Raw genomic sequence first — 23,436 nt, 5'->3', positions numbered from 1 at the left:
GGAAGGGACGGAGGGAAGAGTCGCTTGTTTCGGAGCAGTCGCGCTTGTTCTTCTCCCTCTTGCGCGCGCCGAGGGCGCATTGTAGCACCATACGTAGTAACGAACTCGCATTCACCCAACGTCTTTGTCGAGAGCTCCCCTCCACTGTTTCCAGTCACCCCGACCCCGCTCCTCTCGCTCGCCTCTCTCTCCCTCTCTTCTTTCGCCGCGGCACCCCGCGTCGCGCCAGCTCAAGCGCGCGCTAGCTCCTCTCTGTGCTCGAGCTAGTGAGGGCAAAGCAGGCATGGCTGATCCTGATCCACCGCCCGCCGCGCCTCGCTCGACCAGCGCCTCCTCATCAGCACCCTCCTCGGCGGGAGGAGAGGCAGCAGGACCGGCGCTGTTGAGTATCCGTGGGGCGGCATCTGCGTCTGCGTCTGGCTCGACGGGCGAATCGCCTCTTCCCCCTCCCACTCCTCCTCCTCCTCCTCCTCCTGCCGCCTCATCAACCTCCACCGCCCAACCCACCACGACCACGACCACAGCGGCCAGCACCAAGCCCGTCCCAGCCCAGAAACGACCGCGGTTCTCAATCGCTCTCGCGGCTGCCGCATCCGCTGCCGCTGCCTCTGCCTCTTCGACCGCCTCGCCCAAGTCGCCTGCCAAGTCTCGCGTCCCATCCGGCGGGTCGAAGAACGTGTTTGCGATGACAGGCAAGGGGAAGGAGAAGGAGAAGGAGCGAAAAGAGGTGGGAGAGGTGGATGAGGAGGATATCAAGGCGTTGGAGGAGTTGAGGCGTTCTACGGGCCTTGTTGGGGCGGGTTCCGGACGCTCTGCGAGTCCGACCACGACGACGAGGGGTCCGTTGTTACCGCCTAAACCTGTCTTTGGAACTTCTCCCCCTCCCCCTCCACCCACGACGACGACGACCAACCCGCCCGCCGCAAACGAAGGGGACTTGATCCGCCGGCGCGTGAGCGAGGGGAACTCGTATTCGGAGAAAATGATGCGGAGGGATCGGGAACGGAGTGTTAGTCAGAGTCAGAGTGGGGGACGAGGGGAGGGGGAAGAAGGCGAGGAGCGGGAGAGGGAGAGGGAGGGATGGAGGAGGATGGATGAGAGGCCTAGGTCTCCGCCTCATGGCTCGTCGTCGTCGTATGCGAACGGACACGGACACGGACACGGACATGGGTACGGGAACGGGAACGGCTATGGACGCGGCGGCGAGAGGGAGAGGGACAGGAGGGACAGCTACGCCAGTCCTTCGAGGTCTGCGCGGTACGACTCGCCGCGCGAACACCGGCCGATGGCGGATTACGATCGTCAGTCGCAGTGGGCGTCGTACGACCCGTACGAAGGGCAAGTGGGTCTTCCGTACGACCAGGAGCCGGCGCCTTCCTCTTCGTCGCGCGAACCGAGGCGGCATGAGGACGGTCGCCGAGACCGCGAGGGTTACTGGGCTGAGCGCCGAGACGATCGGCGAGGTGACTACCGACGAGGCGATGACCGGCGAGAGGACCGGCGAGGCGACGAGCGCTGGCAGGGTCGGCGCGACGATGACCGCTCGTCGAGCAGGCGAGACCACCGCGACGACTACCCCCGAGACCGCGGATACGATCGTCGACCCGTCTCGTACCACGACGAAGACAGGGACCACCCTTCGAAGCGGCACAAGTCGGACAGGTCGCCTGCGCCTCGACGAGCGAGGTCGCGCGATCCGAGTCGGTCGCCTATAAGCGTGCACGACAGTCCTTCCGAGTCGGGGACGCCGCGCGACCCGTACGAGAAGAGCATCCTAGATCCTCGACAGCGCGAAGAGGTGCAGGAGAGGATGAGGTCGGGCAATGTGAGGAGGAACGAGGGAGCGATGCGGAACGGTGTGATGCAGGATCCCCGAGACCGCTACGCCGACCGCTCTGCGCCGCCGCCACCTCCACAGCCGCATCACCAGCACCAGCAGCAGCATTTCCCGCTTCCCCCGCCGCCTTCGCATCTCCCGCCTCCGCCTGCTTTCGTCCCGCAAGCGGGCTTCCCGCCGCCTCCCCCGCCTCCAGCTCTCCATTCATCTTTCATCCGCCCGGAACCTATCCACGCCCCTCCTCATACCGCCGTTCCAGCCGGATCGCGTCCCGCTTCTCAGCCTTCCGAGTCGATCAACCCCTCTCCAGCCGTCGGCGCTCCCGCTCCTTCTTCGTCTCGCGACGCCGCTCCAACTCCCGTTTCTTCTCTCCAACCGACTTCGTTCGCTCTGCACGCCGATCCCTTGCCGCTCACCATGCGCTCGAACCGAAGTGCGGAAGAGCTCTGGGTGCGCGAGATGAACGACGCCGAAGTCGACGAGCTCGTCGCTCGCGCGCGGGCCGAATCGTCGTCCTCGTCTGCGACGAGAATCGAGCGCAAGTACGTCGGGTGCTCGCATATCAGCGAGTACTCGCTGAATGAGAAGCTGGGTGAGGGGACGTTTGGTGTGGTCTGGAAGGGTATGAGGGGTGGGAACAAGGCGCCTGTGACCGCGACTGAGGCTGAGAAGGAGAAAGAGGAGGAGGAGAAGCTTGTCAAGGTTGGGTTGAGGGTGAGGAAGGGCAATGTGGTCGCGCTCAAGCAGATTATCTTTCACAACGAGGGTGACGGCGTGCGTTCTTCCGGTCTTCGCTTTCGTGTGTCGTGTCGCTCACCTGTTAATTGCAGCTGCCGATCACCTCGGTGCGCGAGATTCGCATCCTCAAGATGCTCGACCACCCGAACGTCGTTCCAGTTGTCGACATCGCCTACGAGCCCGGTTCGTTCATTCCGCCCACCTCCTCATTTCAGGTACTGACTTCCGCCGTTCCCAGCCGATGCCCAGAACTTCTCGCTCGGCAAGACGTTCATGGTCTTCCCCTACATGGACCACGACCTGGCGGGCTTACTCGAGAACCCGCGCGTCAAGCTCGAGACGGAGCACATCAAGCAGTACTCGAAGCAGCTGCTCGAAGGAACGGCTTACCTGCATCGCGTGAGTCTTGAGCGGTGATCTGCTTTCGAATGAGCGCAACTGACTTCGCATTCCGCATTGGGCAGAACCGCATCCTGCATCGCGACATGAAGGCCGCCAACCTGCTGATCAACAACAAGGGCCAGCTCATGATCGCCGACTTTGGTCTCGCACGCAGCATCGAAGCATTCGAGAAGAACGTCGTGCGTTCGGTCTCGTCCGCCTTTATCGCGGGTCCGACGTGCTCACGCTTCGTCCGGCATCACAGGAGTACACGAGCTGCGTCGTCACGCGCTGGTATCGTCCGCCTGAGCTCTTGCTCGGCGAGAAGCGCTACCACACGCCCGTCGACATGTGGGGAGTCGGGTGCGTCCGCTCACACTGCCGTTGCTGGAGCTGAAGCTGATCGAGCGCTTTCACAGCTGCATCATGGCCGAGATGTGGCATCGCTCGCCCATCTTCCCCGGCAGCTCCGACATGGACCAAGCCGTTCGGATCTTTGCGTGCGTTGCCAATCTCCGCTCGCTAGCAACTCCCACTGATCCGTCTCTCTCGCAGTTCGTGCGGACCGCCGACAGACGAGACGATGCCAGGTTGGCGCAGCTTGCCGGGCGTCGAAGGACACGAGACCGTCACCTGGGCCAACAACGGTCGTTCTGTTCGAGCCGACTGGGCGGGGTACGTCCGCCTCCTACATCGCTTTCTCTACTTCTCGCTGACAGCTCTTCACCTCGCAGCAAAGCGAACGACGACTTGTTCGGCGACCTGATGGACCGCATCCTCGTGCTCGACCCGAAGAAGCGTTTGACGGCCAACGAGGCGCTCGACCACGACTGGTTCTGGACCGAACCTTTCCCTTGCGAGCCGTCTCGGTCAGTCTTTCCTCTCCTTTGAGCAGTCTCGTCGCTCACACTTCGTGCAGCATGCCGACCTACGAGGCGTCGCACGAGCTCGACCGGCGCAAGCGCGTGCAAGACCAGCACGCCGCGTTCGGCCAGCCCGTCCAGCAGATGCAGCAGCCCATGCACGCTCGTCCCGCCATGCCCGGCTACGGCAATCCTCCCCCTCAGCAGCCTTACCCAAACCAGCACGCTTCCGCGCCTTTCAACGGTCCGCCCCCTCCAGCCGCATTCAACGGCCCGCCTGTCGCAGCCTACAACGCTCCCCCTCAGCCGATGGCGAACCCGTACAATGCTCCGGCGCAGCAGCCGTACGGCGGTGCAGGGATGGGAGGAATGGCAGGAGGAGGACCGCACCGCAGCTACGCCGCCGCAGGTCCGCCCGTCGCGACTGTCGGTGCTCGCCCGACGAACGGTGCGTATGAGTCGACGAGGCCGTCGTGGCACTCGCAGCCGGCGCGGCCGTACGGAGCGCCTCCAGCAGCCGCAGCACCAGGTCGCGGTCCGGTAGTCAACCTGAAGCAGCGGTTCGCGAAGAAGCATTGACTTTGCGCTTCGCACGCACTCTTCTTTCTGTACTCGCACCCTGCATCGCAAGCCTGTTGTCTCTCATTCATTCGCCGCTGAGGAGAGGAGACTGCCGAAAGACTGCGAATGCACGGCGAGGGAGGGACTACTGAACAACAGACGACTGCTCTACTCAAAGGGAGAAGGGACACATTCAGGACATGGCCTCGAGGTAAGGAATCCCCGTCAACTTGAACGCGCGCTCGCTCAAGACGGGCTTCTGTCGGGGCGTCCAGTTGTTGTGCGGGTCAAGCTCGCCATTCCGCTTCGGGGCGATGAACTGCTCGACGAAAGGCTGGAAACCTTGCGGCCAGTGAGAGTGACCCTTGGTGTTCTCGAAGAGCCACTTCTTCTGGATCAAGTCCTCCTTCGTTGCGGTCGAGACCGGCGCGTAGGCGGTGTAGACGACGAAGCGAGCCATGTCGCCCGTAGGAGCGACGTTGTAGTGAGGCGCGCGAGAGTCCCCTGCGAGGTGAAGGAGGTTAGGAGGCGAGTCTTTCGAGACGGAGGAGGACGCAACATACAGAGAACGAGGTCGCCCGGTCCGCAGTTGACCTTGACCCACTCGAGACCCTTCTCCTCGAGCCACTTCAAGCCGGTGTCCTTGAAGAGGTACATCTGCGGACGAGAGACCTGGTGAGCGCGAGTCGAGGAGGACGAACGGATTCATCGCACCTCGTTCGTCCAGCGGAACTCTTGCTCCTCGTTCTTGAATGCCTCGTGGTACTCCTTCGAGATGAGGTGGCCCCCCTTAAGGACCATGAGTCCTCCGTCGTTGTCGCCGCAAGGGTTGAGGTTGACGAAGCCCTGAATGCAGCGGAAGCCAGGACGGAGCGGGTCCTGGTCCTGGTGTGCCCAGGGCTTGACGGGAGGAAGGTCGCGGCGGTTAGGGAGCGAGACGTTGACGGCATCGAACGAGACGAGGAGATCCTCGGTATTGAAGAGTTTCTCGAAGACCCCGATCACGCCGGGCTCGGAGCGGACGCCCCAGGTGAAGCTCTGTCGTACACGACGTCGCCAAATGTCAGTTGGCCGAGCGATAGAGGAGGGAAGGAAGGAAGCGGACCTCGTGAGGAATTCCGTACGCTTGGAGGAGTCCCTTCTGGTGGATGATAGGCAAGCACTCCTCCTTGATAGTCGAAGGGTCGTCACGCTTGTAGCCAAGGCCAAAGTTCTCGAGCCATTGGTGGATCTCCTCTGCGAGACGGGCCGAGGGAGAGGTCAGGAGGAGAGAACAAGGGCGGGACTGTCGAAGCCAGCGACTCACGGACGTAGTGCTGGGCACGCTCGGGCGAGAGAGCGTTCTTCACGACAGCGAACCCGTCACGAACGATGTCGTCGCGGAAGTCGCCATAGACGGTCTTGCCGGAGAAGTCGATGCAGTCGAGTTCCGGGGTGTCGTGGGTCGTGTTGGCAGGGTTGGGGATGGGCATGGTAGCTTGTGCGGGAGTTGTGCGTGTGTGAAGGAGCTGGAGAGGAAGAGGAGCGCTGCCGCGGCGGTCGTCCGCTGCGAAGTCGTGCGGCTCAGATCCCACTCCGGATGATCTGCTGGCCCCGGCGCGCAGGCTCTGGCTCCACGGGGATAAGCAAAGTCGGCCGGTGGTGGGCGGGCGAGACGCGGGGGGAGGGGAGCAGCTGAAGCAACGCCAACACCGCGTCGCAGGCTTAGGTACCTTCACCAGACGACCCAGCAGCCATGCCTGACGCCAGCTTCGCACCCAACACTCGCAAACTCGACGTTGTGGTGATTGGCGGTGAGCGAGCGCACTCGAGGCCGTCCTGGCGCAACTCCGCTTTGGCTGATCCGCTTCCTTCCTCACAGCCGGCATTGCTGGATTGGCCGCCGCGACCGCCCTCCGCCGCCATAATGTCACCGTCCTCGAGCAGAGCCGCCTCAAGGAGGAGATTGGCGCGGCCATCCACCTCGCCCCGAACGCTTCGAAGATTGCTATCAAATGGGGACTCGACCTCGACAAGCTCGGCAGTCCCGAGGCCAATTGGGTGCGTTACCAGCTCTAGTACTTCCTTGAGCGACGCTGACGAGACTCCTCTGCCCGCAGTACCACGAGTTGGGCGCGGAGGGACACACTCACTTCCGGATTCCGATATTCGCAAACAAGGAGTTCGGCGCGCCTTGGCTGCTCAACCACCGCGTTGACCTGCACAACGAGCTCAAGCGGCTCGCGACGACGGCGGACGGCCCAGGAGCTCCTGCCACCATCCGCACCGCTGCGAAGGTTGTCCGAGTTGTGGGTCTGCCTACTGCCTTGTTCCTCGCAGTTTGCTGACACGAATCCAACTCCGCAGGACTGCAAAGAGGGCATCGTTGAGCTGCAAGATGGCGAGGTAATCAAGGCGGACGTGATTGTTGCGGCCGACGGCATTCACTCCGTCGCTCGTACCGCTGTCCTCGGAGACCAGCTCATCGCCAAGCGTTCAGGACACTCCGCCTACCGCGCTCTTGTGAATCCCAAATCGCCGCTTCGACAGCAAGGCGGCAAAAGTTGACCTTCCCTCCTCGCAGATCCCCGCCGACATCGTCACCGCCAACCCTCGGATCGCTCACATCGTCGCTGGCGACGCGCAAGGAACCGGTCTCACGACGTACATGGGCCCGGACCGCCGTCTCGTCGCCTACCCTTGCCGCCGCAGCCAGTATCTCAACATTGTCGCTATCGTCGTGCGTGCTCACCGCTTCTTCTCCGTGCTGACTCTCGCTGACAGTCCTCGTTACCAGCCCGACTCGGAGGCGGAGGGCAGTACGGAGCAGTGGCAGGTCCCTGGACGACCGGAGCAGCTGCTCGAGTCGTTCTCTGCCTTCTGCGAGGATGCCAAGGACATCCTCCGGTGCGTCGGCCCTCTCTTCAGCTTGAGAAGCATTGTCTCATGGACTACTCGCTCGCAGAAACGTCTCGTCGTGCGCGCTCTGGCAGTTGCGCGAGCAGGACCCGCTCGACACCTGGACGAAGGGCAAGGTCATCCTCATCGGCGACGCTGCTCACGCTATGCTCCCTCGTGCGTTTCATGTCCCGGCCATTGAGCAACGTCACCCCGCTGACGGTCACGATCTCGCACAGACCAAGGACAAGGCGGCGGACAAGCCATCGAAGACGCCGAAGCGCTCGAAGTCTTCCTCCCTCCTTCGACCTCCCCATCCTCCGTCCCGGAACTCCTCAAGCGCGCCGAGAAAGTGCGCTACGAGCGCGCCTCGCTCATCCAGGGTTTCTCGCGCGCCAAAGCTCTCGGACCGAGGGAGGGTGAGAAGGTTGTGAATGCGCAGGAGCACGCGCAGTATAACTTTGGGTACAATGGCGCCAAGGAGTGGGCGGAGAAGATGGGCGTCGAGGTGCCGGTCTAGTTGTCCTTCACTCTACTCTACTCTTTTCCTCCAGTTCTCTTGGTATCGCACCGTTTCTTCGCAGTCTCTGTAAATCTAGCCTGTTCATCCTTCTTTGTCCCTGCTCTGGGAGAGAGCCTTCGCTTCAACCAAAGCAATTTCAGCTTGCGACAGCCGGAACTGCTCAACAGGAGATTGCGAAGGCGCGGTTGAGCCATCGCGCGTCGGCGTCATTCAACGCAAGGACCTCCGGCTGGCGCTTACTACGTCAATCTCCGGCGTACACGACGAGCGGGAACACGAGAGCGCGACGGTGGAAGCTCCCGGGGGCGAAGCGGAGGGAGCAACTCGTTCGGAAGCGAGGAAGGCTGGACAAACGACCGACGATAACTCATAGCACAGCAGAACACACAAATCTACTCCTTACGCCATCCTCAGCGTCGAAGTCGGCAACACCTTCCCACGCAATTCGCCAAACCCAACCTTCCCACCCTCCTCGCCCGCAACCGCACTGAACACCACCTCATCGCCATCCTCAATCCACCTCCTCTCCTCTCCTCCAATCTTGAGCGGCACCTTCCCGCCCTGTGAGAGCTCGAGCATGCAGCCTTGAGAGCGATCGCCCATGTTGGAGATCGTGCCCGACCCGAGCAGGTCGCCTGTTTGGAGGCGCGCGCCGGAGTAGGTTTGGTAGGTCAGGAGTTGGGGGAAGGACCAGAAGGCTTGGGCGAAGTTGGCTTTGGCGACGGGCTCGGCGGTCGAGGGGTTCGAGGCGACTGCGAGGAGGGAATGGTCAGGCCGCGGCTTGACAAGCTCGACGGCGGGAAGACGCACGGTGGAGCGTGGTAGTGCACTCGATGTCGTAGTTCGTCTTCGCACCCTCCTTCTCGCGCAAGTACTCGGGCTCCTCGAAAGCCGTTCCTTCGAGCCTCGGCGGCTTGACGGTCGCGAACGGCTCAAGCGCCTCGGGCACGACGACCCAAGGTGAGATAGTCGTTGCGAACGACTTGCCATTGAAAGGCCCGAGAGGGACCATCTCGAACGCTTGCACATCGCGGGCGCTCCAGTCGTTGAGCAGGACGAAGCCGAACAGGTGAGAGGTGGCGGTCGAGGGCGTTAAGACGGTGCCGTCCTGAGTTGGCTCGGCGACGAAGGCGCCCTGTCGGATGAAGAGGTCAGCAACAGGCAAAGGAGGGAGAGACAGGAGGACTTACGACTTCGAACTCCCAGTCGAGAGCTTGGCAAGATCCGACAGAGACTTCGCGCGCGGCAGAGAACGCCCTCGTCTGTCCTTGCGGGCGCACAATCTCGTTCTTGACGCTGACCGTGCCGGCGCGGCCGTTGTAAGCCATCGGCAGGGCGTTCCAAGCAGGCGGCATCTGGTTCTGGGGGCCGAAAATTGCCCTGCCGGCGCCCAGCGCGTGCGCAGGGAAGATGGAGTAGTCGACAAAGTCGGGAATGCTGAAGGGAAGGTGCGTCTCGACCGAGTCGAGCGTAAGGACGGCGCGCGAATGCAAGTCGTCGGGGAGCGACGAGTTCGAGCGGAAAAGCGACTGGATGGCGAGGCGTACGTTCTGGCGGATCCTGGCAGGGAGTCCAGCGAAGTCATTGAGAGTCGGCTGTGTGTGAAGGAAGTGATATCAGCGGAGGAGATGTCGGGCGAGGAGGAGGAGGACGCATCACCTTTGCAAAGAACGACGTCTCCTTCTGCTCAAACGCCTCCGCCAGGAGTCCTGCTGCCTCGGGTACGCTCAAGTCGACTGCCCAGTCACCGAGACGTGTCGCTCCGACCCTCGCACCGCCGCTGCCCGCGTGCGAGATGATGCCGAACGGGACGTTGGCGAGGGAGAAGTGCGAGTCGGCGGGGATGTCTAGCCAGGACTGCATGGTTGCTGGCGCTGTCTGTGTGTCTCTGTCGTGCTGCTGAGCATCTCCAAGCCGCGGCAACGCTCGCACACCGCTGGTTAAGTGGGACGCCCATCGGCCGGTCTCTCCGGGCCAGCTTTTGTGGTCGATGGTTGCGCCTGAAGAGCTTTCCCGGGTTCTCTCTCTAGCTCACGCATCCTAGCCACCATGCCTACCACGTTCACCATCGCGACCAAGCCCATAGAGTGCGTCCGCGCCTTTCCACGGTGTCCGCTCGCCCCCACTTTGACCTTGTGTTGACCTCTCTTCCCTCGCGCAGCAAGCCGACTGTCGGCGTGAATGGCTACGACGGCTTCCACCCAGGCAAGACGACGCGCCTCGAGAAGGGCAGCACCCGCGAAGGCTTTGCGGGCGAACGCACCCGTCCTCTCGAATCCGACATCCTCCTCGAGCACGATGTCGAGCTCGTCATGCGCGACGGAGCCAAGCTCTACTGCGACATCTACCGCCCCGCCGACTCGGACGAGAAGGTCCCATGCTTGATCATGTGGTCGCCGTACGGGAAACGCTACTCGTCCATCAACATGCTTCCCGTCACGACATGGCGCTGCGGTATCCGCTCGTCCGACTTGAGTGGCTGGGAGAAGTTCGAGGGACTCGACCCCGCGACGTGGTGCCCGCGCGGATACGCCATCGCAAGTATCGACACTCGCGGCGCAGGCAACTCGGACGGTTCGGTGCAGATCATGGGCCAGAACATGGGAGAGGACGGTTACGACGTCGTCGAGCTCCTTGCGAAGAAGGACTGGTGCAACGGGAACGTCGGTATGGCGGGCAACTCGGTGCGTTAGCAGCGGCATCTTCCTGCTCACTCGCTTCCTCGACTGACCTTGCTTTCGCTCTCCAGTTCCTCGCCATCTCGCAGTGGCACATCGCAGCGCAGCAGCCGCCTTCGCTCAAGGCTATCGCACCCTGGGAGGGATGCGGCGACCTCTTCCGGTATGTTCGCTCTCCTCTCGCTCCGTCTCCACCCGCCGACTCGCTCTTCCCTCGCAGCGAGCAATTCGTCCGCGGTGGCGTCTTCGAGATCTCGAACATGGACCTGATCAACAAGCTCATCATCAAGGGCAACAATGGAACGGAGGACTTCTTCGAGATGTACGAGCGCGAGCCGCTCCAGTCGCCTTACTGGGCCGACAAGCGCGCCGACATGACCAAGATCAAGATCCCTGCGTACATCTCCGGCTCCGACTTCTCGTCAATTCACACCATGGGCTCGATTCGCGGCTTCTGGGAGTGCCAGGGTCCGAAATGGATCAGGTGGTCGGGCATTCAGGTGCGCTTCGCCTTTACATTCCCTTTCTCAAGTTCTTTTGCTGACTTACTCGACCTCGCAGGAATGGCACGACCTGTATTGCGTCAAGGAGTCGAACGAGGAGCTCCTCGAGTTCTTCGACCACTACCTCAAGGGCAAGGAGAACGACTTTGTCGCCAAGACGCCGAAGGTCCGCTGGGCACTCCTGCAGGGCGGCGACCGCGATGCGATTGAGAACGTCGAGATTCCCGACTTCCCTCTCCCCGACACCGACTACCGCGAACATTTCCTCGCGGCGGACGGCAAGCTTGCCGAATCAGCTCCGAGCCAGGCGTCGACTGTCTCGTACGTCTCGCGCGGCGAAGGCAAGGGCGTCGTCTCGTTCGACATCAAGTTCGACAAGAAGACGCAGCTCGTCGGCATCCCCAAGGCGATCCTGCACATGTCGACGGACGACCACGACGACATGAACGTCTACGTGACGCTCAAGAAGCTCGACAAGGACGGCAACACGCTCATGCACCAGACTGTCCCTCGCAACCGTGCTTGGGCGCCGACGCAGGCTGAGATCGAGCCCAAGGACCGCACTTCCCTCCTCCTTCACCCCGGCTCGCTCGGCGTCCTGCGCGCCTCTCACCGCCACATCGACGCCTCGAAGAACGTCCATCCCAACTGGCCGTGGCACCCGCACACCTTCGAGGAGAAGCTCAAGCCAGGCGAGATCGTTCGTCTCGAGATCGGGATCTGGGCGATGGGATGGACGTTCGACGAGGGCGAGGGTCTCCGCGTCGAGATTGGCGGTGGTCACGATATGAACCACGAGATTCGTCACTTCTCGACCAAGAGCGTACCCGAGGAGTCGCTCAACAAGGGCGTCCACAAGGTGCACTTGGGCGGCGAGTACGACTCGAAGGTCATCCTCCCCTTCGTCAACATCCTCTAGTCTCCCCGTTCTCCCTCTTACTCGGTTCGCTGTAGACGTCTTGACTTTCGTTGCATTCGCATTTGGTATACCCTGTCTTTCGTGACTCTCCTTGCCGCTCCTTTGCAGAACACCAGAAGCGAGAAGCAAAGACGCAAGCGCTCCTGCATTACCGCTCGATGAGGATAGGCACGACTTGGACGCCGTCCATGGACTCCCTGTCCCTGTCCCTCACACGCTCGTGCCCGACGTCGACCTTCCGCCTCTTTCCTTTCCCCTTCGCATCGTCCTCGCGCTCCTTCCGTTTCGGCGGATGAACAGCCTCGAAGCAAGACCGGCAGATCAGCGCAGGCGACTCGCCGAGAAGCTCGTCGTTGAGGACCGCAAGCTCGATCGCTTCGCGGTCGCAGACGATGCACCTCGACTGACCGATCTGGCGCGAGAGGTGCGTCGTGACTGGGTAGACGAGGCGGTGAGGAGGGGCGTCGTCGGCGTCGCCTTCGGGCGGGAAAGGGGAAGGATCGGACGGGTGCAAGTAGCTGTCGATGAGGAGGTCAGCCGGCCGCTTCGGCGGAAGGAATTGAGCAGAGGGATCGTACCGCACGTCATCGACGGTCCAGATGTGCTCCGAATTACCCTGGTGGACGAATAAGTACGGCTGGCCCATCCTGAGCGGCATCTCCCCAAGCTTCGCCTCCCTGAGCGGCGAGCCCCGGACGTAGTCAAGTTTGGATCCCGAGCGAGCGACGAGCGGTGGGACCTGCGACGCAGCTTGGATGGCGGCGGCGACTTCTGCGGCGTGATTGGCGTGAGGGTTCGGGAGGTCGTTGACTTCGACCGCAGATTCGTCCGCCGCGCGCTTGTCGATCGCAGCGATCCCTTTGAGGAGTATGCTGTGAGGTAAGCATGTCAGCGAGCCTTCTCGTCACGATGGAAAACCGGCACGCACTCGGCATAGTCGCTCACGCCCGGCGCGTCGTCCGCGTAGATCCGTCCTTCAGCAACGAAAGCCGCCCCCGTCACCCTTCGCTCGTTCTTCCACTGCGTCGGTCTCTCTTCCGCCTCCTCCTCGCCGGACTCGCCTCCAAAGTTCCCTGCCAGCCTTTGCTGCGGACGGTCGTAGACCTCAATCGCTTCCGGCTGCTCCTCCGCTTCGTCCTCGTCTTCGACCTCGTCTTCCTCCGTATCCTTCTCAGCCTCTTGCTTTTCCTCGTCATCCGATTCGCCGCTCTTCTCGACAGGGACGTTGTCGCCACCAATCATTAGGTTGGAGCGAATGTGCGAGAGCGTGCTGGACCCGAGACAGACGAGTGTCTGGCGCTGGACCGAGTAGGGAGTCTTGTGCACGATGCGAGGGATGGAGTGGAAGGTGATCGTGTAGACGAGGTGGGCGAGCGGGTCGGTGCGAGCGGGAGGCGCAACGTCGATCTCGCTTGGACGCTGCGAGACGTGGCGAGCAACCGAGTCAGTCAGAGCGTCCACGAGCGAGCTCCAAAGCGAGCGCACCAGCAGGATGAGCGAGTTGAAGTCGGGCATCTTGCTCTTGCGAAGGTAGTGACTGACATCCGGACGCCTGTGCGGTTCGAACGTTGTGAGCGGTCGTCCTGCCAAACTAGACGGGATACGCACTTGAGTAGATTGAGCCCGGATTGCTCCGCCTCTTCGAAAGCCTTGTCGAGCGCAGCCTGTCCCGGCAGCTTGAAAGGTTCGGGTTCGGGTTCGCCGTCTACCTGCGGCTCAACTCCCTGGACTGGCTTCGCCGCCTCCTTCGCCGCTTGCGCGCGCCTCTCGTGCGGACGAGGTGGGCGTGGACGGTTCGGCGGGAGCCAGCGGTCCTCGACCCAGTGCTGCAAGTCGGGGCGGATGAGCGAGTCGTTGCGGATCTGGTCGTTCTCGGCGCGCAAGTCGTCGACGCTGTGAGAAAGGTCAGCAAGCGCCCCTACTGCGAAGGGAGAGTCTGGACGGACCTGCACCTCTCCTTCAGGACCTCCTCGACCTCGACACCCAATTCCGACCAGCCCTGCTTGATCTCCGCCAGTTTCGACTGCGCCAGCGCGAGTGCGTCCTCCACACGCTTCGCAAAGGCAGCTGGGTCAAGCACATCGGACGGCGGGCCCAGCGGCTCGTTGTAGTACCGGATGTTCTTTGACGGGAGATTCGAGGGGGTGGCAGGTACTGCGCCGGGTGTGGGCGACAAGCGGGACGCGCCACGCACAGGACGCGGCATGTCTCAGCCCAGACAGGCAATCAGCAGCCCGCTCGAGCCAGAGAGCGGTGACGAGAAGGACGAACAGATGTCGGGGGGTCCCCCTTGACCTTGAACCGCTCACTTCGCTGGACGAACGGCCTCCGTTGGGCTTGTGAAGGCACTGAAGGGCTCCGATGACACCTTACTGAGCTGCTGCAGCTGCCTCAGTCGCTCCATATTGGACTTCCCCTCCTTGACCGCTTCATCTCTCGTCCGCACAGTTGGGCCCGTCTTGATCGCTACCGCATGGGATGCTGTCTTGAGGGTCTGTCTCCTGCTTGAACCGCACCGGAGCCGGGCAGCACCCGCGAAGGGTTTGCGGGCGAGCGCACCCGTCCTCTCGAATCCGACATCCTCCTCGAGCACGATGTCAAGCTCGTGATGCGCGACGGAGCCAAGCTTTACTGCGACATCTACCGCCCGGCCGATTCGGACGAGAAGATCCCCTGCTTGATCATGTGGTCGCCGTACGGGAAACGCTACTCGTCCATCAACATGTTGCCCGTCACGACCTGGCGCTGCGGCATCCGCTCGTCCGACTTGAGTGGTTGGGAGAAGTTCGAGGGACTCGACCCTGCGACGTGGTGCCCGCGCGGATACGCCATCGCAAGTATCGACACTCGCGGCGCAGGCAACTCGGACGGCTCGGTCCAGATCATGGGCCAGAACATGGGAGAGGACGGCTACGACGTCGTCGAGTTGCTCGCGAAGAAGGACTGGTGCAACGGGAATGTCGGTATGGCGGGCAACTCGGTGCGTCGCGAGGTCTTTACCTCACTGCCTTCCTCGGCTGACCTTGCTTTCGCTCTCCAGTTCCGCGCCATCTCGCAGTGGCACATCGCAGCGCAGCAGCCCCCCTCGCTCAAGGCTATCGCGCCCTGGGAGGGATGCGGCGACCTCTTCCGGTACATTCGCTTCCCTCTCCTCCTCCTTCTCTCTCTGACTTGCCTCATTCTCGCAGCGAGCAATTCGTCCGCGGCGGCGTCTTCGAAATCTCGAACGTGCACCTGATCAACAAGCTCATCATCAAGGGCAACAACGGAACCGAGGACTTCTTCGAGATGTACGAGCGCGAGCCGCTCCAGTCGCCTTACTGGGCCGACAAACGCGCCGACATGACCAAGATCAAGATCCCTGCGTACTTCTCCGGCTCCGACTTCCCGCCCTTGTTCTCTCCTCCTGACCTCTCCCTTGACCCGTCTCATCGCAGAGAAGATCCACCCATGGCTCGAGGATTTTGGCCTTGGCTACAAGCGTGACGACCCTTCAACCATCAAGGAGGAGTGCTTGCCCATCATCCACCAGAAGGGACTCCTCCAAGCGTACGGGTTTCCTCACGAGGTGCGCTTCCTTCCTTCCCTCCTCTGTCGCTCCGCCAACTGACATTTGACGACGTCGTATACGACAGAGCTTCACCTGGGGCGTCCGCTCCGAGCCTGGCGTGATCGGGGTCTTCGAGAAACTCTTCAATACCGAAGACCTCCTCGCCTCATTTGACGCTGTCAACGTCTCGCTTCCTAACCGCCGCGACCTTCCTCCCGTCAAGCCTTGGGCACACCAGGATCAGGACCCGCTCCGTCCTGGCTTCCGCTGCATTCAGGGATTCGTCAACCTCAACCCTTGCGGCGACAACGACGGAGGACTCATGGTCCTCAAGGGCGGCCACCTCATCTCGAAGGAGTACCACGAGACATTCAAAAACGAGGAGCAGGAGTTCCGCTGGACGAACGAGGTGCGTTGGAACCGTCCGTCCTCCTCGACTCTCGCTCACCAGGGTTCTCGCTCGCAGATGTACCTCTTCACGGACACCGGCTTGAAGTGGCTCGAGGAGAAGGGCCTCGAGTGGGTCAACCTTCTCCCTTCGAGTAGAGCACGTGTCTGTTGTGCAGTATTCCTCTCCCTCACCGTGCCTTCTCAATCTTTCGGCAGTCTCCTCGGTTCGCAAAGAAAGGAGAGGGGAGTGCCCGCACTCTCCACCTGAACGCATGCGCCGCAAGGCAACCTGAGCCGCAACACTCAGCCAAAGCGTCTCGTGTACGTGCCACCGGGCTCAGCCGTAAGGAAAACAGAACTCCGCAAGTTGCTCTTCGTCTACATAGTTTTCGCCTCTCCGCACCCAGACACTCCTCGAACGCGCGCTTAGAGCGCACTGGCACCGGCTGCGAGCGGACGAGAGCGTCAGTGGACCGTCGGAGAGAAGAGGGGGCTGAGCGGGCGCACTGATGATGTCGACCAACTCGTTCGTGATGGCGGCCTGACGCATGCGGTTGAACTGCATCTGCAGCTTGCCGGTCATCTCGTCCTGCGAGGAACCACATAGTCAGTGACTGCAAGTGCGCGAGAGTAAGGCGGCGGGTGCTCACGGCGTTCTTCGAAGCGTTCTCCATGGCGTTGCGGCGAGCCGAGATCTCGGCGGCGTAGCCCTCGACGAGACCGGCGTAGATGGCGTTGGCGAGCGCGAACGACGAAAGGTCGCCGGCGAGCTCGTCAGAGTCGACCTCGTACGCGGCGAACGCGGGCGAGCCCTGGAGCGCCTTCGTCGAGTAGATCTCGAGAGCCGAGGCCTCGTACGAGATGACGGACAAGAACTTGTTGTAGATGATCTTGACCTGCGTACGAGAGGCCATCGGCACGAAGCGTCAGTGAGCCGCCTGGAAGCACAAGCGGAGAAGCGCTCCACTCCAGCTCGCACGCACCTTGTCAAAGTCGAACTTCTCCGCCTCGATCTTGTCGGCGATGGCGAGAGCGTCGTTGAAGGTGGGGACGGACTTGCCGATCTGCGAGAACGAGAGCTCGAGGGCCTTGGCGCCCTCACCACGAGCCATCTGCTGCTTGGGCTTCTCGCCGAGCGCGACGACGCGGATCTCCTTTCCGGCACCCTCGCCCTTCTCGATGTCCTTCCTCGCAGCCTTAGCGACGGACGAGTGGATACCGCCGCAGAGACCACGGTCGGACGAGGCGACGATGTAGAGGATCTTCTCGACCTTAGCCTCGGACTTGGACGCCTCCGACTGCTCGAAGACGGCGTCGTTGGCCTTGCCGTAGGCCTTGGCGTCGGTCATGGAGCGCTGGGCACGGGCGAGACGGGAAGCGGCAACCATCTGCGGAGCAGGGGGGAGACAAGGTCAGCCTGCGGTTCCGCCTCGACTCCGAAAGGCCGCGCGCGCACCTTCATCGACTTGGTGATCTTGCCTGACAGCGCGGAAACATCGAATCTGGTCAGCCAAGCGGTTCACAGCAGAGTTGGCCTGCGAGCGCGATGACCCGAGCAGGGAGAGCTGCCCAGCGAATCGGCCCACAGCACCCAGGGAAGGCAGCGGTCGCTCACCAATGTTGCCTGCGAGAGCACACGGAGAGCATGGCAGGGTCAGCGAGCCATCCTGACAGGGAGAGAGCCGAGTTCCGCCAGGACGCCATCTCGAGTCGCTAGCAGACCTCGCTCGCCCCCACAACACCCTCGCGCCGGTTCGAATGGATGCCATGACTCACCGACCGACTTGATGCGCGACTCGAGCTCACGCAGGGTGGCCTGCGGTGCCGGGGTCGACGAGAAGGCACGGGCGGCCGACGGGGCGGCGGCGACGGCGCGGACGGCGGTGCGGGAAGTGGAGAGAAGCATGGCCGGCTGTGTGAGAGTGCTCTGTGGACCAGCCTGTGGCAGCTGCGACCTTGACCAGGAGCAAGAGGGAGCGAGGGGAGGAGGCGACCCCTGGTCTCCCAGCGCCAGCTCACTCGCCAACGCTGGCCACGCTCGCCACGCCACGCTGGGGCTCGTTCGCTGCTGCGAGGGCTCCTGAGCTTACTTCTCGGCTGCATTGTCCGACTGTCACACCTGCAATTGCTGTCGTCGCCAGTCTACAGCTCGCTCGCCCCGAATCCCCTCGGTCTCCTCCCTTGCTCTCACAGGGCAGGGCGATCGGCCGAAACGCGAGGAGAAGGAGCGAGAAGGGTCAGATTGGCTGGACGGACGTCCACGAGTTAGATACTGCGCTGGAGAATCGGGGCGTTGTATGCTCTCCCTCCGAATGGAGTCTCCTAGCTCTCGTCGCACTATGATTGCATCCCATGCGACCCCGACGACGCAAATGGACTGCCCGCTCAGACGCCCGCCGAACGCGCGATACTTGACCGCGCCTGGCTCCTGCTCAGCTCTCGATCCTCGCAGACCTCTTCCACCGAGCTTGAAGAAGTTGACGGATGCCACGCTAGTATACGCCATGCGGACGCCAGCCGTTGTACCTCATCCGCGCTTTCGATTGCGGCGGCGGGACTCGACGATGTACTCGCAAAGAGCGGGTCGATTATCGTCCTCCCTCCTCATGGGGCGTCTCCCTTACCTCTTGCTCCTCTCCGAGTCCGCCACACCCACTGGTGATCACACAGCTAACAGACTTTGCTGCACAGCGCTCCCGGCACGATAGGAGTGAACAAGAGCGAGTCGAGACGGAGAGAAATACCAGTGGAATATCGGTCTCTGCGCCCGGTGTAGCTTCGTTCGCGCCCGCAATGCATCATAAACTCCACTCATGCTGTTCAAGCACGGAGAGGACATAGAAAGCTGCGAACCCGACGACCTCGCCTCGTGCGAGTTCTTGAGCACCTCCCTCACACGACTCGACGGTCGACCTCGCTCGTATGCGCCTGTCACTGCTCCAGCAGCTCCCATCAGAGCTACTGAACCACCTCCTCTCCTGCCTCCCGCTCGACTCGCTCCTCGCACTCTCCTCAACCTCCCGCTCCTTCCATGAGCTCATCACCTCAACAACACTCCCACGGCTCGCTCGTACGGCATACGGCTACTCTCCACGCACGATCAAGCATCTCGGCTTCCATCAAAACGCGAGTTGGGTCCGACGGACGTTGTGGGCGAGGCAGGTTGCGAAGCGATGGGACAACTGGGAGGCGAGGGGGTTCATCGCTGGCGGGCCTGGAAGGGAATTCAAGAAGTGCTTGCCGACGATGAGGATGTGGGAAGTTGAGCGGGGCGTCGAGGTGGTCCTCGTGGGAAAGGGACGCGACCTCGAGATGTGGTTGACAAAAAGGGATGGCGGAGTCGAAGTTGTACCGGTCTTGATCGCGCCAGGTCGACAGCCGCGCAAATCTGGGAACATCGGCGGTCTCGAGGACGTCACCTCCCTCGCTCGCGGGACGAGACCAGGCGAGATCCTCGTCTCGCGAGTTTCGGGTCGTCTTCAGCGACTTCGCGTCGTCCAGCACCCCTCGCACGGCTCGCCACTCGTACTGGAGGAGACGGCGCAGTACTCGGCGGAGACCGGAGCCGGACGAACGGGAGGCGGCGGATTGAGCGGCTCGACAAGCATTCAGGCGTTGCACTCGGAGGGCCCGCTTCTCGTCGCCGCGTCGACAAGTCGGACGCCGCCATCATCGCGTCCTGCAACTCCATCATCCGCCCCCAACTCCACCGCCTCGCTTGCCCACACGCTCAAAGATCTGTCCACGTCCTCCTCGCACGCCGTCTCGCTCTATTCGATCGCTGCGCCATGGCAACCGCCGATAGTCCTCCCATTCAACACAAGACCTTGGAGCGTCCACGTAGGGCCGTCGAAGCGCTGGCTAGCTGTGGGCCACAGCGGGACGAGCCCGCTCTCGCTCATCCACCTCGACTCGACCGGCTCTCCCATGCTCCCCTCAACTTCGCTCGCTCATACGCCGCGGTCAACGGCTGTCTACGCTGTCACGACGCCGCCCGTCGACTCTTGCGGCTTTCTCAATCCAGAACAAACCCTTCTCGCCGCCTTCTACGACTCGACGACTCGCATCTACGATCTTCGCGTTCCCCCTCCACCTTCAGACGTCGTCTCAGCATGGGACCAGCCTCGCTTCGAGCGTCCTTCGAACGAGATCATGCGCCTCGCCGACCCGTGGTCCGACGATCCCGCCTTCTCGCTCGCAGTCGGCGGCACAGCCGGCTCGTACGTCGCAGTCGGTACAGCGCGCAACGCCGCCATCCGCCTCTTCGATGTTCGCCAAGCCGCATCCGGCGGGATCACGGCTTTCGCGCCTGGGCGGGACCGCTCGCCTGTGTATGGGCTTGAGATGGAGGGGTCGAGGTTATGGGGCGTCAGCGAGAAGAGGGGCTTCTGGCTTGACTTTGATGCGTTTCTGGGCAAGGATGACGGGGAGAGGGTCCCGTTCGTTGGGCATGTAAAGGGCGAGGGAGGAGCGTTGAGGTGGATGGGCGAGTGAGCCGGATTGTGTATCGCGATCCGCGTCTGAATTGCGACGTCTCGCGCCGCTATTCATCCCTCATAGGTGCGCTGCGCTCCGCTCAATCCACGAATGCTCTGCTTACAATCTCGCTGACCGTAGCCTACCTGCTAGACGCCCCTCGCCACGCTCCCGCCTCGGGTTTCGGCTTCTTGGCCTCACTTTGGGCCGCCTGTCGACTCGGTTGCGAACTATCCACGCGCTTCGTGCTGCCGCGACCGCTCGGCTGAGGGTTTGGCGAACTCCGCGCCTCCCACCGGACCATCTCCCTCTCGAGCAGATAAGCGGCACGATGCCCGCGCAAGCAGCTGTGTGGGAGTGCGTACTACAGAGCACGAGACACGAGGCACACGAGTACCCCACTCGTCGTCTCCGCTCAAGCCTATATCGTAGGCCGGCGCTCCAGAGGGTCTCCGCTTTTCCCTCCGTCTGCGCTCGCGACGAGACGGCACGACATGTCTAAAGCGCACATCCAGCATCTCGAACATCAGATGGCGGCTACGGACGCTCACGAGAAAGGCGGAAGGCTCGCCGTCGCCAATGGCGCTCAGCACGATCCGAATGAGCAGACGACCATCTCGCCTCGCGCCTGGGTTGTGATTGCGCTTTGCGCCCTTGCTCTGCTTCAGAATACGTTCTTCTCGTACGTGTCGATCTCGCTGGTTGACCTTCATCCACGCTGAGGAAAAGCGCTGACTTGACTTCCGCAACAGTATCGCCCCCGCCGTATGCGCGTACGCGATCGCTACGCCTTTGGGCGCCACAGCGGGACAGCGCATCTGGATCGTAAACGGCGTGCGTCCCTTTCCTCCCTCCACGCTTGCTCTCGCGCGCCCTCACTTCGCTGACGCTTTTGACTTCCTGCTCTCAGCCAGGCATACCGTCAGTCGTTGCAGGTCCAATCATGGGAATCTTCTCCGACATTTACGGCCGGCGATATGTGTGAGTCGGCGGCTCGCAAGACGCGAACCGGTCGAGTCGAAGGACGAGAAGAAGAACTGACTTCGCGCTTCGACGTTCAGCGTCATCTTCGCTTTCCTCATCTACTGCATCGCCTCGATTCTCGCAATGACCGCTTCAGGCGTACGTCTCGGTACCTGACAGGCGAGTTGCTTTGGCTGACTTTCCATCTCCAGATCAACGGCGTCATTGCCGGCCAAGTCCTGGGCGGAATCGGCTACGGCGTCCCCGGATTGATCTACGCTATTCCCTCCGAGATCGTGCCGGCCGTCTGGCGCGCCTGGGTTCAAACGGGCCTCAACTTGTGCGTTTCCGCTTCCAATCTCCTTGTCTGGGCCTGCTCACATCGACCTCGGCAGCTCCGCTTCTGTCGGTGGCATCGTCGCCTTGATGGGCATGGGCGCCGCGACCAAGGCTGACCCAATCAACGGCTGGCGATGGGTGTTTCGCACCCTCCTCATCATGGACGGTCTTCTCCTCCTCGGCTTCACAGCCTTCTACCACGTGAAGACGGCCCTCGTGCTCTCGTGTCGAGGGATGGCGCTCACTCGCGCTCTCGCAGCCCCCGCCTCGCACCGAAACGCGCGCAACCTGGCTCGAGAAGGTCAAGTCGCTCGACTGGATCGGCTACTTCCTCCTCGTCGCGGGCCTCGCCCCGCTCCTCATGGGCTTCTCGTGGTCGGCTGACCCGGACAAGGGCTGGCACGACCCGCACTCGTACGCCTGCGTCGCTGTCGGATTCGCTGGACTTGTCGCCTGTTTGCTTTGGGGTGCGCTTCCTCTCCTCACAGCTTGACCACCACATTTGAGCTTCCTCTCGCTCAGAGCTTGGCCACCACATCTGACCAACAACCAAACACGCAGAGTGGACGGGAACGTCACGAGGCTTCCTCGACCACCGCCTGTTCGAGCAAGGCCGCAATTTTCCTCTCAGTTGCTTCGTGATCGCTGTTGAGGGCGCTCTATTCTTCCTTACCAACAACATCTATGTGCGCCCAATCCCTCATCGCTTCCCTCGCTCGCCCGGCTGACGCGGCACTCCTAAGTCCGCCGAAGTGAACGGACTCTGGACCACACCCGGAACCTTGACAGCAAATGCTCATCTCCTCCCCTTCTACTGCGCCCTCTTCGTCATCGCACCCGTCATGGCGTGGTGTGAGTCTTGCGCCGTTCTCGTCGAGTGGCGGACACTGACCTCGTCCGCGTCTTCAGACGTTACGAAGCACAAGGACGTCAAGTGGCCGCTTTGCGCCGCTTTCCTCTGCTTCTCGGCAGCGATCATTGGTTTTGCGATGTCCGGTACGAACGGCAAAATGGCTCTCGGCTTGTGAGCAACACACTCCTTCTCTCGCTCGTCCAGTCGTTCTTCCTCGCTGACAAGCGGCTTTCTCGCAGTAACGCCGTCGCCGGTGTCGGCTTCTCTGTCATCCTCATCCTTGTCACCGTGGTCGTCCAGCTGTCCACTCCACCGCTCCTCATCGCTGCTGCGACGTCTGTCACGATCGTGATTCGCACAATTGGCGGAAACGTCGGCTATGCGATCGCTGCAGCCATTTACGGATCGCTCAGCAATACCCAGATCCCCGAGAACATCCGTAAGTCAGGCTAAGCCGTTCCGTCTCGCTTCATCCCCCCAACTAACGCCTCTCTCGTCCCGCAGTCAAGGCCGTCATCCCGCTCGGCTTCAACCCTCAATATGTCGGCCAGCTAATCGGCTTCCTCATGAGTGGCCAAGGCCTCGAAGCGATCCCCGGCGTCTCCGGCCCCATCCTCGGCGCCGCCTCCGCCGCGCTCAAGGAAACCGAGGCTCACGCGTACAAGATCACCTGGTTCAGCTTCTTGCCAGGTGCTATCATCGCTGCAGTCGGATGCGCACTCTTCAAGAACCCGAAGGAGAGGATGAACTGGCTTGTCGGTGCGTCGTTTCCTCCTACTCTTCTTTGCCTTTCTTAGCCGCTCACCTTTCGGCTACCCACGCAGACGCACCGCTCGAGGTTAAGCCGGCTGGCCGCGACAACGAAGCAGGCGTCGACACCGATTCAGTCCTCCAGGAGAAGATGTGATCTTGCGCCCCGAAGCTGTTTGGGTTTCGCTTTGCCTTGAGTACGTGGGCAGGCACTGAGCTCTGTGAAGTACAATCG

The 23,436-nt window shown here is 62.1% G+C and overlaps 10 protein-coding genes across 10 annotated transcripts; 6 read left to right on the top strand and 4 right to left on the bottom strand.

Moving 5' to 3' along the window:
• Nucleotides 1–283: 283 nt before the first annotated feature.
• On the top strand, nucleotides 284–4,398 carry RHTO_06055 (P-TEFb-associated cyclin-dependent protein kinase Cdk9; the record flags this gene model as incomplete). Its single annotated transcript, XM_016419716.1, has 9 exons — nucleotides 284–2,611; nucleotides 2,668–2,758; nucleotides 2,814–2,974; nucleotides 3,040–3,156; nucleotides 3,222–3,319; nucleotides 3,376–3,456; nucleotides 3,512–3,631; nucleotides 3,691–3,825; nucleotides 3,876–4,398. The coding sequence occupies 9 exons, from the start codon at nucleotides 284–286 to the stop codon at nucleotides 4,396–4,398; spliced, it is 3,654 nt and encodes a 1,217-aa protein (XP_016275170.1).
• Nucleotides 4,399–4,573: 175 nt separating this feature from the next.
• Nucleotides 4,574–5,852, bottom strand: RHTO_06054 (phytanoyl-CoA dioxygenase family protein; the record flags this gene model as incomplete). The annotated part of the gene is made up of 5 exons (XM_016419715.1): nucleotides 4,574–4,884; nucleotides 4,944–5,037; nucleotides 5,095–5,418; nucleotides 5,486–5,616; nucleotides 5,687–5,852. 5 exons carry the CDS (start codon nucleotides 5,850–5,852, stop codon nucleotides 4,574–4,576), a joined length of 1,026 nt encoding a protein of 341 aa, XP_016275169.1.
• Nucleotides 5,853–6,115: 263 nt separating this feature from the next.
• Nucleotides 6,116–7,777, top strand: RHTO_06053 (zeaxanthin epoxidase; the record flags this gene model as incomplete). The annotated part of the gene is made up of 8 exons (XM_016419714.1): nucleotides 6,116–6,173; nucleotides 6,242–6,420; nucleotides 6,480–6,668; nucleotides 6,727–6,882; nucleotides 6,944–7,099; nucleotides 7,157–7,266; nucleotides 7,325–7,434; nucleotides 7,497–7,777. 8 exons carry the CDS (start codon nucleotides 6,116–6,118, stop codon nucleotides 7,775–7,777), a joined length of 1,239 nt encoding a protein of 412 aa, XP_016275168.1.
• A 402-nt stretch (nucleotides 7,778–8,179) lies between these two features.
• On the bottom strand, nucleotides 8,180–9,643 carry RHTO_06052 (fumarylacetoacetase; the record flags this gene model as incomplete). Its single annotated transcript, XM_016419713.1, has 4 exons — nucleotides 8,180–8,532; nucleotides 8,591–8,915; nucleotides 8,971–9,375; nucleotides 9,440–9,643. 4 exons carry the CDS (start codon nucleotides 9,641–9,643, stop codon nucleotides 8,180–8,182), a joined length of 1,287 nt encoding a protein of 428 aa, XP_016275167.1.
• Nucleotides 9,644–9,829: 186 nt separating this feature from the next.
• On the top strand, nucleotides 9,830–11,880 carry RHTO_06051 (x-pro dipeptidyl-peptidase (s15 family) protein; the record flags this gene model as incomplete). The annotated part of the gene is made up of 5 exons (XM_016419712.1): nucleotides 9,830–9,867; nucleotides 9,942–10,464; nucleotides 10,530–10,621; nucleotides 10,679–10,958; nucleotides 11,020–11,880. The coding sequence occupies 5 exons, from the start codon at nucleotides 9,830–9,832 to the stop codon at nucleotides 11,878–11,880; spliced, it is 1,794 nt and encodes a 597-aa protein (XP_016275166.1).
• A 148-nt stretch (nucleotides 11,881–12,028) lies between these two features.
• RHTO_06050 (small nuclear RNA activating complex, polypeptide 3, 50kDa) lies at nucleotides 12,029–14,086 on the bottom strand (the record flags this gene model as incomplete). Its single annotated transcript, XM_016419711.1, has 6 exons — nucleotides 12,029–12,398; nucleotides 12,459–12,752; nucleotides 12,809–13,299; nucleotides 13,366–13,432; nucleotides 13,489–13,773; nucleotides 13,827–14,086. The coding sequence occupies 6 exons, from the start codon at nucleotides 14,084–14,086 to the stop codon at nucleotides 12,029–12,031; spliced, it is 1,767 nt and encodes a 588-aa protein (XP_016275165.1).
• Nucleotides 14,087–14,488: 402 nt separating this feature from the next.
• On the top strand, nucleotides 14,489–16,088 carry RHTO_06049 (uncharacterized protein; the record flags this gene model as incomplete). Its single annotated transcript, XM_016419710.1, has 8 exons — nucleotides 14,489–14,860; nucleotides 14,921–15,012; nucleotides 15,069–15,170; nucleotides 15,232–15,245; nucleotides 15,318–15,448; nucleotides 15,516–15,839; nucleotides 15,897–15,949; nucleotides 16,037–16,088. 8 exons carry the CDS (start codon nucleotides 14,489–14,491, stop codon nucleotides 16,086–16,088), a joined length of 1,140 nt encoding a protein of 379 aa, XP_016275164.1.
• A 158-nt stretch (nucleotides 16,089–16,246) lies between these two features.
• Nucleotides 16,247–17,726, bottom strand: RHTO_06048 (ATP synthase gamma chain; the record flags this gene model as incomplete). Its single annotated transcript, XM_016419709.1, has 7 exons — nucleotides 16,247–16,266; nucleotides 16,328–16,409; nucleotides 16,471–16,716; nucleotides 16,804–17,208; nucleotides 17,277–17,299; nucleotides 17,436–17,444; nucleotides 17,597–17,726. 7 exons carry the CDS (start codon nucleotides 17,724–17,726, stop codon nucleotides 16,247–16,249), a joined length of 915 nt encoding a protein of 304 aa, XP_016275163.1.
• A 1,016-nt stretch (nucleotides 17,727–18,742) lies between these two features.
• RHTO_06047 (uncharacterized protein) lies at nucleotides 18,743–20,314 on the top strand (the record flags this gene model as incomplete). Its single annotated transcript, XM_016419708.1, has 1 exon — nucleotides 18,743–20,314. One exon carries the CDS (start codon nucleotides 18,743–18,745, stop codon nucleotides 20,312–20,314), a length of 1,572 nt encoding a protein of 523 aa, XP_016275162.1.
• A 476-nt stretch (nucleotides 20,315–20,790) lies between these two features.
• RHTO_06046 (MFS transporter, Sugar transporter) lies at nucleotides 20,791–23,358 on the top strand (the record flags this gene model as incomplete). Its single annotated transcript, XM_016419707.1, has 13 exons — nucleotides 20,791–20,978; nucleotides 21,049–21,130; nucleotides 21,207–21,277; nucleotides 21,358–21,418; nucleotides 21,472–21,599; nucleotides 21,655–21,799; nucleotides 21,858–22,065; nucleotides 22,160–22,284; nucleotides 22,342–22,450; nucleotides 22,508–22,622; nucleotides 22,691–22,890; nucleotides 22,956–23,210; nucleotides 23,276–23,358. The coding sequence occupies 13 exons, from the start codon at nucleotides 20,791–20,793 to the stop codon at nucleotides 23,356–23,358; spliced, it is 1,770 nt and encodes a 589-aa protein (XP_016275161.1).
• Between the last annotated feature and the right edge of the window lie 78 nt (nucleotides 23,359–23,436).

This window comes from Rhodotorula toruloides, assembly GCF_000320785.1.
Source record: "Rhodotorula toruloides NP11 unplaced genomic scaffold Scaffold4, whole genome shotgun sequence".
NCBI classification, from domain to species: Eukaryota; Fungi; Basidiomycota; class Microbotryomycetes; order Sporidiobolales; family Sporidiobolaceae; genus Rhodotorula; species Rhodotorula toruloides.
Note: the sequence above shows the minus strand (reverse complement) of the source record. Positions and strands in the feature narration are given on the sequence as shown.